At 40.5% G+C, this 17,852-nt stretch overlaps 1 protein-coding gene across 30 annotated transcripts in view; it reads left to right on the forward strand.

Annotated features, from left to right (window-relative positions):
• KCNMA1 (potassium calcium-activated channel subfamily M alpha 1) overlaps positions 1–17,852 on the forward strand; it is a 768,728-nt gene that overhangs the window by 732,764 nt on the left and 18,112 nt on the right. For all 30 annotated transcript variants that reach the window (XM_018042414.1, XM_018042412.1, XM_018042422.1 and 27 more), the window contains 2 exons: positions 14,375–14,569; positions 16,924–17,042. In XM_018042414.1, coding sequence (XP_017897903.1) covers positions 14,375–14,569; positions 16,924–17,042 — 314 coding nt within the window. The remainder of the gene's footprint in view (positions 1–14,374; positions 14,570–16,923; positions 17,043–17,852) is intronic.

A 17,852-nucleotide genomic window follows, 5' to 3' on the forward strand; every position in this document is an offset into this window, starting at 1 on the left:
ACTTCACCTCCACACAGTCAAGGGGGCACATGGGATAGGAGTGGGGGTACCCCTAGATTTGAGGTACATGGCTCTCTCTACAGCAACACTAGTGTGTCAGTTCTTGGAAACTCAGCTGAGAAATCAAAGTGTGAAATTAAAAAAAAAAAATCTGTCTCTAATCTCCTTTGAAATGCAAACTGAAATGTTTGACAGAGCATGGCTAAGGTATGTAGGAATACAACAGCCTGCCAGCAAAGCAGCACTTCTTCTGAATGCCACCCTGGGAAGAAGGGGTGGCAGGAATCTAGTAACGCCATTGTAATGAGCAGCAGCAGCATAATTTATTGAGGGTCCAGAACTGTACAGAGCACTTCATTATTATTATTTTGGACAATATGATTTTAGGCGGTAATGTGAGTCAACCTGGTTTAAGTGTGGAGGCAACACCTATTTAACTGATCCACTGCTGTGACTTCTCAAGTCATAAAACAGAATGCCTGTCCACTTATTCCAGGCTTTGTTTTCCTTGTCTGGGATAAGCAAGTTCCACAGTGAGGTCTCAAATTGGATCTGGTTCAACAGACCCAGTTGGATCTAGACCTTCTGATAACGGATTGCTTTTGATTTCTTAGCCTTCCACCACAATTGTAATTTATGAAAAAACAGGATTATCTAGTACCAAGGCAGTAACTGGAATATAAATTGAGAAAGTGAGAATCCAAACAGCAGGAGCCAGAGGTAAGCTTCCATCTCAGGCACTTGCTCATGAGCAACATCACAACGTCTGTACACACATCTGTTTAGTTGTCTATGATCTCCTTTCTCTAGCATTCCTCTCCAAATTGCCATTTAATCACGTGTCTAAACATTCCCTGAATATTGTCCTTCATAACTCAACTCCTGCTGCTTACTGCTTCATTTGTGAAAAAGAACAATGTTCTGATTCATCACGTGCATTCCCAGAACAGATAGCGATGATATCCTCCTGGCTTTCTCCTGTGAACCCACAGCAGAAACACATGATGAGAGGGGAAAAGTATGCTTATGGATATATGCCTCTGAGAAGAAGATCACAAGAAATGTATTTCTCAGAATCATCCAGTTTGTTGCTCATACATATGTGAAAGATGAAAGGAAGCCTCTTGGTGAAACTGGCACATGGGTTTTTAGATTTCTTTTTCACACAGCCCCCACTTTCTCCTAGTCTCGCCTCAATTTGAGTTACCTACCCTAGAAACAAAAAAATGAGGGCCTCAGGAGCCAGAATGCTTGCATGTGGATCCCAGCACTGCCACTTACTGTTTGTATAGCCTTAACTTCTTTGAGTCTTATTTTTCTCATCTGTAAAATGGGACTGCTAATAGTACCTACCTCATAGGAGGACTTCCCTTGTGGCTCAGCTGGTAAAAAATCTACCTGCAATGTGGGAGACCTGGGTTCAATCCCTGGGTTGGGAAGATCTCCTGGAGAAGAGAAAGACTACCCACTCCAGTATTCTGGCCTGAAGAATTCCATGGACTATATGGTCCATGGGGTCGCAGTCAGACACAACTGAGCGACTTTCACTCACTCACTCACCTCATAGGACTGTTGAGATGACTGAATGAGCTAAGGTTGTAAAGTGATTTGTTCATTGTTGTTCAGTCACTCAGTCTTGTCTGACTCTTTGTGACCCCATGGACTGCAGTACACCAGGCTTCCCTGTCCTTCACCATCTGGAGCTTGCTCAAACTCATGTCCATTGAGTTGGTGATGGCATCCAACCATCTCATCCTCTGTTGCCCCCTTTACCTTTTGCCTTCCATCTTTCCCAACATCAGAGTCTTTTCGAATGAGTCAGCTCTTCACATCAGGTAGCCAAAGTACTGGAGCTTCAGTTTCACCATCAATCCTTCCAATGAGTATTCAGCACTGATTTCCTTTAGGATTGACTGGTTTGATCTCCTTGGTATCCAAGGGACTCTCAAGAGTCTTCTTCAACACCACAGTTCAAAAGCATCAATTCTTCGGTGCTCAACCTTCTTTATGGTCCAACTCTCAAATCCATACATGCCTACTGGAAAAACTGTATCTTTGAATAGATGGACTTTTGTTGGCAAAGTAATGTCTCTTCTTTTTAATAAGCTGTCTAGGTTTGTCATAGCTTTTCTTCCAAAGAGCAAGCGTCTTTTAATTTCATGGCTGCAATCACTATCTGCAGTGATTTTGGAGCCCCAAAGAATAAAGTCAGCCACTGTTTCCATTGTTTCCCCATCTATTTGCCATGAAGTGATGGAACCAGATACCATGATCTTAGTTTTCTTAATGCTGAATTTTAAGCCAACTCTTTCACTCTCCTCTTTCACCTTCATCAAAAGCCTCTTCAGTTCCTCTTCACTTTCTGCCATAAGGGTGGTGTCATCTGCATATCTGAAGTTATTGAAATTTCTTCTGGCAATCTTGATTCCAGCTTGTGCTTCATCCAGCCCAGCATTTTGCATGATGTACTCTGCATATAAGTTAAATAAGCAGGGTGACAATATATAGCCCAGATGTACTCCTTTCCCAATTTGGAACCAGTCCATTGTTCCATGTCTGGTTCTAACTGTCGCTTCTTGACCTGCATACAGGCTTCTCAGGAGACAAGTAAGGTGGTCTGGTATTTCCTTCTCTTGAAGAATTTTCCACAGTTTGTTGTGAGCCACACAGTCAAAGCAATATGGCAAGCTCCATATGCATTTAGTGTTATTAATCAGTACATTTTGGAGCACTTACTAAAGCCTAGGCACTGTTGTTCATGCTGAGGATCCAGTATTTGCTGGAAGAAGAATGATTGTGGTCCCATGCCCTCTTGGGGTTTGAACTGTCATTCTAATGGGTAGTCACCACCTAGTGCCAGTCATGTCAGTGGATACCTGAGTTATAGCAGATAGGGATAACTAGTTTGAAGAACACAAAATAGTTTGAATGGTTGTGGAGAACTACACTGAAAAACCAGAGGAGGACAGCTGAGGGTGAGGATCTTTAGCTTTGTGAGGCAGAGAGCTGACTTCTCTGTTTGCCAGAAATAACTGAACTTACGTTGTTAAGACTGGAGAAGAGGACCTTCTGGAAGAGGGAACCACACGGTTTACTTTGTAAACTGTACTTGCACGAAGTGCTGAACCCTTGAGGTGCGTTATGGAAAAGGCTGAGTTCTCAGGCGGCCCAGTGCCCTGTGATATTAGTTACATAAACAAATTCCTCCTCTATGCCTCTCCTCCTTGAACTCCATTCCAGAGTCACCATGTAGACTGTTCACATGGAGGCAGGCAGCCCGTGACCCACGCTGTGGCAGGTGAGCCAGCACCACTGTGGGCATGATGGATGAACTCAGAACACTGCCATCATAATCAGGCCAGGCAGGGCTGGGATAGGAAAAAAAAAAAAAAAAAAGATCGAATAGTTCTCATCCCTCATGAAAGAAAAATACCAAAAATAAAAATCTACACCATGAAAACTAGCAAATATAAAAAATGGCAGCTATGACATGGAAAATGACAATTTTAGAGCAATTATAAACGAAAGGCAAAGTGCCATTAAAGTTAAGGCAATGTTATTAAAAGATGTGTTAATTTTCAGTTAAATTTTCTATAAAAGACCAATTAGTTTAAAAGGCTTGACAGCATTAACTGTGAAACATAAGCTCTGGTAATTATAGTTAAAAAAAATAAAAAAGAGAAAGATGCTCCAGCGTGTTGGAGACATGGGCGCAGAGGGACCTCCATGGAACAGGCTAGATGGCGCTGTGGGCTCAGATTTTCCTGTTGTAACTCGCTGGTCCTTTCCCTAGCATTTCTGGGTTTACTCCCCAAAGTTTAGAAGCTAAGGGGCCACTCAAGTGACCTGGGCCAGCTGATACTGGAGCTGAGAATGCAGAAAGCAGTGTCCCAAACTGGTTGCATTGTCAGCTGGTTGCTCTTTTTATAAGCTACCCTTTACTGAGCATTTGATGGACTTCCCTGGTGGCACAGTGGTAAAGAACCCGCCTGCCAATGCTGAAGACAGAAAGGAGACGGGTCCCATCCCTGGGTCGAGAAGATCCCCTGGAGGAGGGCATGGCGCCCACTCCAGTACTCTTGCCTGGAAAATCCCTTGGACAGAGGAGCCTGGCAGGCTGCAGTCCAGGGGCTTGCAAAGAGTCAGACATGACTGAGAACACCGAATTTGTTGTTCATTAAAATTACACAAAGTATCTCAGTTAACACTATCCAATAATCTGGGTTTGTTTGTTTTTAATCCCTGTTATATGGATGAGGAATCCAAAACCCAGAAAAGTTAGGCAACTTTCCTATTGTCATAGCTATTGCAAGGGATTTTAAATAATAGCAACTAAATTCTGAAGTCTGTACACAGATCTAGGGGTGCCATGTTGCCATACTTGGGTGAAAGTCTGCCCAGACCAGACGTGGAATCTGGACCTTGGCACTGGGGAGAGGGACTCCCATATTACTCAGATTACACCCGTGTCTGGATCCCAGGCACTGAGCAGAACCCTGGAGAATTCTGTTCTCTTTAGGGCCCCAAAAAACATGTGACACAGGAACAGCCACTGCAAAGGCTTCTGCCAAAAATGAGGGCTTCCTCGACAGCTCAGTGGGTAAAGAATCACCTGCGATGCAGGAGACCCTGGTTCAATTCCTGGGTTGGGAAGATCCCTGAAGAAGGGAAAGGCTACCCACTCCAGTATTCTGGTCTGGAGAATTCCCTGGACTATATAGTCCATTGGGTCGCAAAGAGTAGAACACGACTGAGCGACTTTCGCTTCACTTCACTTCTGCTGAAAGTGGTTTCCCTGATAGCTCAGTTGGTAAAGAATCTGCCTGCAGTGCAGGAGGTCCTAGTTCAATTCCCGGGTTAGGAAGATCCGCTGGAGAAGGGATAAGCTACCCACTCCAGTATTCTTGGGCTTCCCTCGTGGCTCAGACAGTAAAGAATCCACCTGCAATGCAGGAGACTGTGTTTGATCCCTGGGATGGGAATATCCCGTGGAGAAGGGAAAGGCTACCCACTCCAGTATTCTGGCCTGGAGAATTCCATGGACTGTATGGTCCATAGGGTTGCAAAGAGTCAGACCTGAAAGCATTCCTGGAGACTAGTCCTGCCTGGTTTGGAGAGTCCATGCCAGACTTCCTCACAAGCCTTCTTGCACAAGTATAGTGAACAAGCCCACGCAGAGCGCAGGAAAGACTGGGAGTACAAAAGCTTAGGAGGCTAAGGCACACACCTGTGTGTTACAGAATTCTGTGTTTCTTCCATCTGGTGTCTCTGTTACCCAAGGAAAGAATGATGCCTTCTGGGCCAGATGAGTTGTGGAGGGGTTTGTTCTAGCTGCCGCATCCTCCACAGTAATGGTCTTTGAACTGGCATTTGAAGTCCTAGCACCTGGTTTGCCCTCGTGATGCTTAAACTGTCACTTCCTAAGCAGAAAGCACTGGATGGAATGCTTAATGGCAGACCTGTCTATGTTCTGTGAGTGGTACCCCAGGCCCATAAAGAAATTTGCCCCCCCCAGAACGACTGGACATCTTTTATCAGGGGAAGCATTGTCTTTCCACCAAGTTGCTCAGATCACAAAGAGACCTTGAAACGTGCTCAGAGCACACCTGTATGTAATGTCAGAGGACTTCTCTGCAGCTGAATACTGAGGCACCAAAATGGGAGCAAGAGTGCTCCCTGACAGGCGTCATTATACTCCGTCACAGCAGAGACTGTTACCTATGGCTCCGCTCCTTGATGCCTGTATGAAAAAATCAAGGAGAGAGATCTGGGGTACAGTGCCAGCTCAGGGGCCAGAGAATTGTGTTCAATGTTGTGAGTGGTTCTAGAATTGTACAGGGACCTCTGAAACCCTCTGACCCACCCTGAAATTATACCCCTTGATGGGCAATTTTGAAAGTGACACACTTTTGGAATAGCATACAATTTCGGTCCAAACCAAGAGCCAGGGATTAGTAGGTGCTCAATAAATGTCAGTGACTGATTGATCAAAAAGATTAAGCTGTTTCAGTGTAACTGATTTCAGCACAGAAAGGGAAACACTTTAAGGTCAAATCTTAAAGATTTGACAAAACAATAACCTTTCATGTTGACCTTCCTGACTTATTGTTGCAAAGCAGAACTTGGAGTGTTCTTTGTTTAAGAACCATCGGCTGCTTTCCTTAGAAAATGAATTCATGTTCCATGGGAAACTTGGGAAAGTGCAGATATGTATAAAGAAGAAAATTTAAATAAACCATATTCCCAACACACAAAGATCAGCCTGGCTAGTATTTTGGTATATTTCCTTCCAGATGGTTAGATAAATATGGAATCATCCAGTTTTATATCTTGGGTTTTTTTTCCTTTTCAGACTTAGTATTTTTATCAGAGTATCTAATCATGTCATTTTCTTGGGAATCATTGTAAGGTCTCCATGTAGGACTTCCTGAGACTCAAACATATGAATGTCCCAGAATCTTGATAAACATTATCTATTGTGGGGCATTTCAGTTTTTAATCATTTTTATTATAAAAATAACTAACCCTGTGATAAGTATTATAGTACATAAATCTTTGAGCAAGAAGAAACATTACTTTGAGGTAAACTTACTGGGTTTTAAACAAATATGAACATATTTAAAACTCTTGGTATCTATTGCCAGATTATCCCCCAGAAACAATTATACCATTGCACCACCATCACTGGTGTGTACATGCCGTCTCTTGCACTTTGGTGAGCAGTGATTATCATCTTCCTTAGGGGGTCCTTCAACTGAGTTGGTGGTAGTTCTGAAGTATCTATAATTTTAACTTGTGTCTATAACCATGTAAATGCATATGGTCTTTTGGGAATTTTTCTATAGATTTTATGCCTAAATCCTGCCTCCTGAACAAGAGAAGTCATCAGATATCCTGTCAGTGTGTTAGTCTCTTAGCTGTGTCCGACTCTTTGTTACCCCATGGACTGTAGCCTACCAGGCTCCTCTGTCCATGGAATTTCCCTGCTGCTACTGCTACCCCACTCCAGTACTCTTGCCTGGAAAATCCCGTGGACGGAGGAGCCTGGTGGGCTGCAGTCCATGGGGTCGCAAAGAGTCGGACACGACTGAGTGACTTCACTTTCACTTTTCACTTTCACGCATTGGAGAAGGAAATGGCAACCCACTCCAGTGTTCTTGCCTGGAGAATCCCAGGGATGGGGGAGCCTGGTGGGCTGCCGTCTATGGGGTCGCACAGAGTTGGACACGACTGAAGTGACTTAGCAGCAGCAGCAGCATTTTATACCATTTATAACATTTACCCCCTTCCTCCCCAAGTTTATTGAGATATCATTGATTTATATCATTATTATAACATTATAAAGTTTAAGGTGTACAATGATGTGTGTATATATTGTGAAATGATTACAACAGTAAAGTTAGTTACTACATCCATCACCTCCCAGGTACAATTTTTTCTTGCTGTTGCTGAGAACTGTAAAAATCTACTCTCTTAAGCAGTTTTCAAATGTATAGTGCAGTATTGTTAACTTTATGCACAGTGTTATAGTGTGTTGTATCTCCAGAATTTATTAATTATATCCTATGAGCACCTTCACCCATTTCTCCCAGCCCCCACCTCCTGCCCCTGGTGACAACCAGTCTGTTCTCTGTTTCTATAGGATCGGGGGTTTTTTAGATTTCACGTATAAGTGAGAGTATAAATTATATTTTTCTGACTTATTTCACTTAGCTTCATGCTCTCAGAATTCATCCATGTTGTTGCATAGGGCAAGATTTCCTTCTTTCACGGCTAAATATTCCATTGTGTAAGTATAGACCACGTTTCCTTCATCGGTTCATCTCCCAGTGGACACTTAGACTGTTTCCATGTCTTAGCTATTGTAAACAATGCCGCAGTGAACACAGGGGTGAAAAAGATAGCTCTTTGAGATAGTTATTTCTTCTCCTGTGGATATATACCCAGAAGTGGAATTGCTTGGTCATATGGTAGCTATACTTATAATTTCTCAAGGAACCAGCACACTGTTCTCCATAGTGGCGGTATCAGCTTACATTCCCACTAGCAGTTTACAAGGTTTCCTTCTCTTCACAACCTTGTCGAAACTTATTTCTCATATTTTTGACAGTAGTCATTCTAACAGGTATGAGATGATGTCTTACCACGGTTTTGATTTGCATTTTCCTGATGACTAGTGATGTCGAACATCTTTTATAAAGTACCTGTTGGCTATTTGAATATCTTCTTTGGAAAAATGTCTGTTCCATTCCTTTGTCCATTTTTTAATCAATTTTATTTTATTTTTTTTTTTGCTACTGAGTTGTATAAATTCCCTTTGCTTTCTGTCTTAGAAATTTAAGTAAATGTATTTTCATAGTAGGAAATATATAAAATGAATTCCAGGAAAAAAATGAAAATGAATCAGAATTCTGTTACCAGGAATTAATTTCCATGTCAAATTTTGAGGTACTAAATATTTAGTATTTACATAATATTAAATATTTTTATATGACTATATATCTTTGGAGGTCTGTACTTTAACATGAGTTTTAGATCTTAGTGATTTTTGGATCCTGCTTTTTTAATATATTTTAATATTATGTCATGTAATTGTTACCATGCCGTTAAATACTCTCTGAAAGCATAATATTAATATCTGTACAATGTAAGTCACATAAATATATCATTACTTATTTAATCATTTCCATATTGTTGAAAACATTTTCCAGATAGCAATTTCCCCTGAATCATTTGTTGAGTAAACGTCCCTTCTCCGGGGTGTGTCATGCTCTCCTTATTGTATTAAGAAATGGAACAGCAAACTTCTTTATAAAGGGACAGATGGTGAATATTCTAGGCTTTTGAGAGCCATATAGACTCTGTTGACAGTATTCAATTCTGCCATCATAGCACAAAAACCATTAGTAAACAAGTGGGCATGTGTGCATCTCAATAAAACTTTATTAAAAAAACAAAAACAGCTGACAGTCTACATTCTTCCCATGGCCTTGATTTGCTAACTCCTTATAACTACTAGAGTATGGTTCTCAAAACTTTGAAGGACAGTTTCATAAACTGTTTCCAGAGGTAATTTATGTAATTTTATCAAGTACTAAATATCCTCTTGCTACTTCATTAATTGATGCTTTATTATTTCAACCTTCTATTTTTCTCAGATAAAAAAGGACAACCAAAAACAATTATTTTAAGAATTATTAGTTGACATTCTTTTATATTTAATGATAAAAGCATTTAAGGTTCTGAATTCGTAGCTTTGGCCTCAATCCATGACACTTTTGTGTGTTATTTTCAAATAGTCTTTAATTTTTTAATACTCTATATTCTTGAGTTTTATTTCCATCTTGATCTGTAATTATTTAGGATACTTTAAAAGAAGTTTGAAGTATTGGGTTATTTACTTTTCTTTCTACTATTATGTTTATTTTTAAAATATAGGCCATACATCTAATATTTTAGTATGTATATTGAGATTTTATACTTCGGGCCATTGATCATGATTTATTAGCATTACTTGGAAGCTAACTAAAAATGTTATAAAGTTTAGCACAAATGTACTAAATGCCCATTTTTTTTTTTTTTTGAGCCTGGGAAAATAACTTTATTGTGTTTGGGGTACCCATATTATTATATCCTTCATTTCCTTATGCTTTTGGCCTGTTTGAGCTGTGAAAACAAGAAGCACAATGATATTTCACATATCGCTTTTACATATGACTCTCAGTCCGTATTTATTTTACTATAATGGTTAATTAGTTTTGTTGTCTATATTTTAGTTATAATATTTTCTCCATAAATGTTATATACTTTTTGTAAATTTTAACTATGAACATGTAGTTAATTTGATACTAAATTTTTTAAAAGTTTTCCCTTTAAATATACCTTCCTTTGCTCTGTGTGTGTGTGTGTTTTCCTGTCTCTGAAGACACCAGAGTTTGATTTTGATTTTAGTTTTTGAACAAGTTTGAGAGCTTTGCATTTTATCAAATCATTTAGTTCATTTATATTTAGTTATATAATCTATAATGCTAAAATTTGCATTATACTTTATGCTTTGATAATTGTGTCCTTTATTATCTATCCTTGGGCATTGGTCTATTTTTGTATGCTTATTTTCTCTAATGATTTGCAAATTATATATTCTGTTTTTAACTCCAGTTAGTGGATACCAGATACTCTATAAATGTATTTGAAGCTACATTTTGCTTATACTATTATCTAGAAAATTTAGTAGTTCTTGATTTCTTCCTTTATAAGATCAGGGAGATTACATGTGTCTTTACTTCCATCCTCCTTTCTCCTACCTCATTTTTCTGACTTTTAAAAATGATTTGATGATTACTGATAGATAATTTTATGTCATATTTTTTCTTTCAAGAATTACTTTTGAATTTACATTGTTTGATAATAATATATTCTTCAAAAATTCCATGTTTTAATACATTTCACTGGTATTTTAAAATAAAGTTTGCTCATTTTTGTCCATTTTAAAATTTGGGTTACTTTTCTTTATGTTGTTGAATTGTAATATTTTTAAATATATACTTTGGATACTAGGTCCTTATGGGTTATATGGTTTGCAGATATTTTCTCTCACTCTGTAGGATTTCTTTTCACTTTCTGGATAGTGTAATTTGTGCACAGACAGTTCTCATTCTGATGTTTAATTTACCAATTTTTTTCTTTTGTTGCCTATGCTTTGGGTATCATATTTAAGAATCAGTTTTCAAATCAAAAGCATAATGCTTTACTTCTATGTTTTCTTCTAAGTGTTTGATTGTTTTGCCTTTTATATTCAGGTCTTCAATCCATTTTGAATTAATTTTTGCATAGGGTGTGAGGTAGGGATCCAGATTTATTCTTCTGAATGTGGATACCCAGCTGTGGTAGCAATATTTGATTAAGAGTCTATATTCTTCCTCTGTAGAATGATCTTGGAAACTTTGTTGAAAAATCAATTGATGCAAAGCATATGAGTTTATCTCTGGATTCTCAATTTGATTCCAGTGGTCCATAAGTCTATCCTTAGGGCAATACCATACTCTCTTGATTATAGTAGCTTTGTGGTGTGCTTCACAATCAGGAAGTGTGAGTCCTCCAGTTTTGTTTTTCCTTTTCAAGATGGTTTGGTTATTTAGGGTTCCTTGCAATTTCACAAGAATTTTAAAGTGAGCTTCTTCACTTCTATAAAAATGGTCTTTGGGATTTTGATAGCAATTGCAATAAATCTATAGATTGTTTGGGGGAATATTGCTATCTTAAGAATAGTAAGTCTTACAATTTATGAAATAAGATGTCTTTCCATTTATTTAGATTTTCTTTATTTCAACAATATTTTTTAGTTTCCAGTGTATTAAACTTATACCTCCTTGGTTAAATTTATTCCTCAGTATTTTATTCTTTGTGATGCTATTGTAATTAGAATTGTTTTCTTAATTTCATTTTTATGTTTTTCATAAACATAAACACGTGCATGGATACACAAATGATTGGTTTTGTATTCTGCAATCTTAGTGAATTCATTTATTACCAAGAATATTATTTTAGTGGATTCTTTAGGATTTTCTATATACAAGGTCATGTCCTCTCTGAATAGAGATAATTTTTCTTCTTCAGTTTTTATATAGATACCTTTATTTCCTTCTAGCCCTGGCTAAGACCTCCAGTGCTATGCTTAATAGAAGTGGTGAGGGCTGGCTTCTTTGTCTTGTTCCTAATGTAAAAGGAAAGCTTCAATCTTTCACCTATAAGTCTGATGTTTTAATATATGTCCTTTTTCAGATTGAGGAAATTCCCTTCCATTTCTAGTTTTTTGAGTGTGTTTATCATGAAAACGCATTGGATCCTTATCAGGCATTTTAAAATTATATTTTTTAAAAATTTCAATATCTTACATTTTAAAAGAATTGAATAAGTTGTATGAAGTCAGCTTTCTTATCATCTGATCTTTTGTTTGTTAGAGATACTATTTTTTAAAATTGATTCTGATGCTAAAACGTATGCTTCCTCAATTTTTCTTTTACTTCTTCCAGTAAATATTAAAAAATGTTTATAGTAGCTATTTCTGTCTGTACATTTGACAGAGGTCTGTGTTTCACCATGAGGTCATTAGTGTTCTGCCGTCCATACCGCACGCTGGCGAACTCCTCCCTGGGTGTTGATCTAGAAGGGTAATTATAGCACAAAGGCCTTTGTCAAAGTTCTGTGTCTGGCACTCCCTCATTTAATGTGCCACAGAGCTGAGGGGGCTTCTGCTTCGAACGATGGTCTATTGAACTATATAGAAGACAATTTACCTCTGACGACTTTGGGAAAAGTTTTTACATGTGTGCCCTGAACCAGTTTCCATGAGAGTTCACCTGTGGTGGCCCACATGGCTCTGGTCACAGCTCAGCATCTAGTCCCCATTAACCCTTGCTGGGTCTTTGCTAAGTCTAAATGGAATCTTAGCATGGAGGCAGTCTGGGAAGTGCAGATTCAAGGGTAAAATGAATGGCCTTGGTTTGCAACCCCACCCCACTACCCCACCAAAAAAAAAAAAAAAAAGCTAGAAAAGACTTTTTGAAAGGGAAAATTGGTCATGAATTGACCTGTCTTTTCATCAATAACGGCCCAAGTTTCTTTTTTAAATTTTTTATTTTGTACTGGGGTAGAGCCGATTAACAATGTTGTGATGATTCCAGGTGAACAGAAAAGGGACTCTGCCATACATTTATGATTATTTGTTCATCCCCAAACTCCCCTCTCATCCAGGCTGCCATGTAACATTGAGCAGAGTTCTGTGTACTAAACAGTAGGTGACAAAGGCCTGAGTTTCTGATATCAGTCCCGAAAGTATTTCTCAGTGCTCCCTGTGCACAAAACACTTTTCTAAGTGCCTCACATGTATCAGTTATATAGTCCTTGTAACCCACTCTATTATATTTTGCAGATCATGACTGAGGCACAAAACTGAGAAATAACTTTCCAAAGTCATGCAGCTACTAAGTGGCGAGGTCAGCGCTGAACCCCTAGCCTGCCTCTCACCCCTTAACCACACCAGCAGTGGTTCCTGCTATATTTGTTCTCATTCAGCTTCTCTGCCCCCCAGGGGGCATCTAAGCTCTGGCAGATGATACCTTCTCCTTAGGGCCTGATTGGTTCTGAATCACATTCCTAGTTTCCTGTTGCTGTTGAGATTTTGCATCACTTTGGGTGCTTTTGTGAGTACTTCAATAACCTAGGGATTCTAGCCTCACTAGCAGCTACGATTTTAACTCAGAAATCCTCCTGGAATTCTTTGCATATAAACTTGATCTTAATGATGGTGCTTATTTCACGGATGAGAAAATCAAAGCCCAGAAAGATTAGGCAACCTCCTCCGAGACATAGAACCATGATGGCCAAGCTGTAGAGAACTCATCCTTTACCTGGCTTGTTACCCACTGGATTTTTACCAGGTGAACTGTCCAAAAAAACTGCTGAAGTAAAAATGCAGCTGTCTTGCCTAACCTGCTTCAAAAGGTCCATCCATCTTCAAAAGCCACAGGCAAACTTTAGCTTGATATTATTTAGCCTGTTTGATTTCTTCTTACACTGGAAAATGGAAAACAGACCCTTAACTGAGATTTCCCTTGAATTAGGCTGTGTGAAAAATGCCTTTTTGAGCTCTTTTATTTGACATCCTATTAATTTTTTAAAACTCCTATTGTTTTGTTCCTGACAGACCTGTTATGTTTCAGATGGGAGACAAATGTACACATTGAGGGAAACTTCCTTAATAAGCTATCTTCGTCTCAGACCACAGAGGTTACTTAAAGACAAAAATACCAGGGTATCCACCTTGTCATGCACTTATCTGGCATATTTAATTAACAGAAACTTCCGGTTTAGCCTATTATCAAAATATGTGATAAATTGTTGAACGCATGGCCTTAATGATGCTGTTGGCATCTCATTCTAAAGAGAGAAGTTCTCCCATTGTCGGGGGAAGCAGCTTCCTGGCATGTGGGTTGCAGAAACTCAGAGGCCGTCCTGCCTGGGTCAGGCTGCATTTTGTTACATACGCCCAGAGTCCCTTAGCAAGCAGGAGAGGAAGCCGTATTTACATCCCTACTAGCACCAATTATGATAAACACCAACCATTTCAATTTTAGCCCTTTAATAAAAATCCATTGAATTTCAGGTTTTAAAGTCAGGCTCTCGTGGCAGAACCAAGTAGGAGAGAAAAGCATGAAATAATTGGAGGCTGCTGTCTTCACTTCCCACATAAAACTGTTTGAAGAGACAGGCCAGAACTTTAAACAGGAGACATCAAGAGAAGTTGTAATTTGAATGTCGGTTGTCGTGACTTTAGGGTGTGTGCTTAAAGGACTTTGCGCCCATCTCTTCCCAGACATACTTCAATGACAACATCCTTACCCTGATACGGACCCTGGTGACTGGAGGAGCCACGCCAGAGCTGGAGGCTTTGATCGCCGAGGAGAATGCACTCCGTGGGGGCTATAGCACCCCCCAGACGCTGGCCAACAGGGACCGCTGCCGTGTGGCCCAGTTAGCGCTGCTGGACGGGCCCTTTGCAGACCTGGGGGTGAGTTCAGGGGGCAGAGGGCACCTGAGCCTGTTATTTGGAAATGACCAGATCTGAATGTGTCAGGCTAGACCCTTGCCTTTGGTTCTTTCCACATGAAAAGAGCTATCAGAGGTGATGCTCATGGTTTACTGTGTATCAGGCTCGGTTCTTTACATGGATTCATTCATTTAATCCCCACGGTGACCCTTTGGCATAGGTTCTCTTATCAGATGCTCTGAGGAAACTGGGGCTCAGAGAAACTGAGGACTGGCCCTGTCAGGGAATTTGCACCAGGAATGTTGGCTTCAGAGTCCATGCGCTTACTGACTCTCCTAGAGTATCTTCTGCCACAAGACGGGAGGCATCAGGTGTTTTCAGATGCACACAAGTTAGGGAACCCATTCTGCAGGTCTTAGCATGGATCAGGGCTACTTAACCCCAACTGCACGTTAACTGGTCTGCCAGAGTGCCTGAAGCAAGCTGGAATGTGGAGCCCAAAGGGAGGCACGGGCCACCTCTGCAGCGAGGAGCGGGGCTAGGGGAAAGTGACTAGTTCCAGCCTCAGAATTAGGAGACCTCAGTCTGGAATTAGAGACATAAAGAATCCACATGAGATACTTGGTTGGGCCAGTGGGTCTAGAGGCACATAATAAGCTATGGTGTTCTGAAAACCACTAATGTCACGGTCAGGCCCAGAGTCCTGGCCATCACTGTTTTTTAAAAGCTCCTGTGGACTATTATATTTCTGGAGGAGGACATGGCAATCCACTCCAGTACTCTTGCGTGGAGAATCCCATGGACAGAGGAGCCTGTGGGCTACAGTCCGTAGAGTCACAAAGAATCAGACAGGACTGAAGTGGCTTAGCACACATGCACGCGGGCTATTAATTCTGGATGTGGACTCAGCCACTCCCCCACTGCCCTCCCTGCTACAGAGGTGACCCCGGCCTCCCTTTGGGCTCCACGCACCAGCCTGCTTCAGGCACTCTGGCAAAAGTATGAAGTGTTAATTGACCTTTATTCCCAGCCCAACTCCATGAATGTATTCAAGGGCTGGACCAGTAGTCTTAGGAGCCAGTAAGCTATTGTATGAACAGTACTGCCTGTCACCCAGAAAGTCCAAATAGTGGAGAAGGAGCCAAGGAAAGGGTCACTTTCTCCATGACTTCCGAAACCGTGATGCTAATTTGCACCATGTTTTAGTTTGGTGAGGGACAAAAATCTGTGTTAGACTTAGAGCTTCTTTGAAAGGTCATCTCCATAGCTAGTGGCTCTTTTTATCTATCATTTACTCACTGGTACACCTCAGTGGTAAAGAATCTGCCTTCCAATGCCAGAGATGTGGGTTCAGTCCCAGGGTTGAGAAGATTCCCTGGAGAAAGAAATAGCAACCAACCTGCTCCGGTATTTTTGCCTGAGAAAATCCCATTGACAGAGGAGCCTGGTGGGCTACAGACCATGGGGTAGCAAAAAGAGTTGGATATGACTTAGCGACTAAACAACAACATTTTAAAAGAACAAAGACTTTAAATAACGGTAAGATCTGGTTCCAGTCATGTTCTCTAGCATGAGGCCCATCTGGCAGTTTCAGTAACAGGAAGGACAGATGGAGTCACTTTATTCCCAGTGAAGTCAGCCCTTGGTGCCCTTCCTGTGTTAATACCTGAAGCTAGCTGGCTGCAGGAAGCCAGTGCTTCTGGATGAGTTTGCTTTCACATTCCTCATCTGGCCCCAGACCCTTGGCAAATGACTGTGAACTGATTAGAACTGTGAATCCCAGTTATTCAGCCTGCAGACCTCCAGCTCCTGGGGAAACACATTCTCTTCCACCCTTGCCATCTCCAAGGTCTGTAAATTGTGCTTTTCACACAGTCCTTCTCTGAAAGAGCCTGTCACCATAGTACCTGGTGGGGTCTTTTCTTCTGGTAGTGATTTTAATTATCACTTGAGCAGTTTTGACAACACGGTCAGATCACTGTGGTTGCAACTGAGCTGGGGCTAAACATCATCAACATTTTGCAGAGCTGATTTCTTCTCCTTAGCCAAACAGACATCTGAGACTTTCAAGCTTATATCATACCTTAAAGTAAGGAGAGGCACCAGCTCCTTAGAGCTCTCATTCCTGCAGATGGAAAACTGGAGAGAACCAGAGGAAAACCCATTCTTATTTGATCCTAAAAAGTCACCAACATTGGGGTGTAGGCTATAAAGCACATTTAACTTCTTCAGCCACTGGTCCTCGGCACAGACCTTCCGACTCAGGAGACACTAATATGAGCTTTCATGAAAAGGCCCTTCCCTCCCACTCCCAGGACCTTTACTTTCAGGCAAATAACAATGATTTTTCTCTCTGTTCTTTTGTTGTCTCCCAGGATGGTGGTTGTTATGGTGATCTGTTCTGCAAAGCTCTGAAAACATACAATATGCTTTGTTTTGGAATTTATCGGCTGAGAGATGCTCACCTCAGCACCCCCAGCCAATGCACGAAGAGGTGAGTATGTTTCCACTCTGCCCTCCCAAAGGCAGAGACAGAAATGCCCTCTCTTGTCTCCCACAATGAGGGCAAAAGTCTACATGTGTGTTCTCAACATGCAAATTGCTCTGCCCATATTAAATCCAATGCTGACTTTGGTGGTGGTTATGGGATGCTTTTTTCTTTAATTACAATAGCAAGTATAAAGACATTGTGGGGAGAATTCAAGTTTTATGGGATAGTTCCATCTATCACCTAATTACACAAGTCTGAAGGAAAACATGTCTTCCAAACTCCTGCTACTGGGATAATTCTGTTGGTATCTCACATAGAAATATTTCATATTGCTACTGTTTAAGGTAAATGGATCCTTTGCCCTGTCTTAGGCATATATAGATAGATAGATAGATAGACAGATAGATACCTACATATATATGTATCTATAGATACCTATATATATACACACACACACATACATATATACCTGTCATTGTTGTTTAGCTGCTCAATAGTGTTCAACTTTTTGCAACCCCACAGACTATAGCCTGCCAGGCTCCTCTGTTCATGGGATTTCCCAGGCAAGAATATTGGAGTGGGTTGCCATTTCCCTCTCCAGGGTAGCTTCCCGAGCCAGGAACTGAACCTGCGTCTTCTGCTTGGCAGGCGGATTCTTTATCACTGCACCACCTGGGAAGCTCTCTCTCTCACTCACTCTCTCTCTCTCTCTCTCTCTCTCTCTCTCTCTCTCTCTATATATATATATATATATATATATATACACACACACACACACAAGCACACACATATATATATATTTAATTTTTATTG

Source organism: Capra hircus, chromosome 28 (genome assembly GCF_001704415.2).
Source record: "Capra hircus breed San Clemente chromosome 28, ASM170441v1, whole genome shotgun sequence".
NCBI classification, from domain to species: Eukaryota; Metazoa; Chordata; class Mammalia; order Artiodactyla; family Bovidae; genus Capra; species Capra hircus.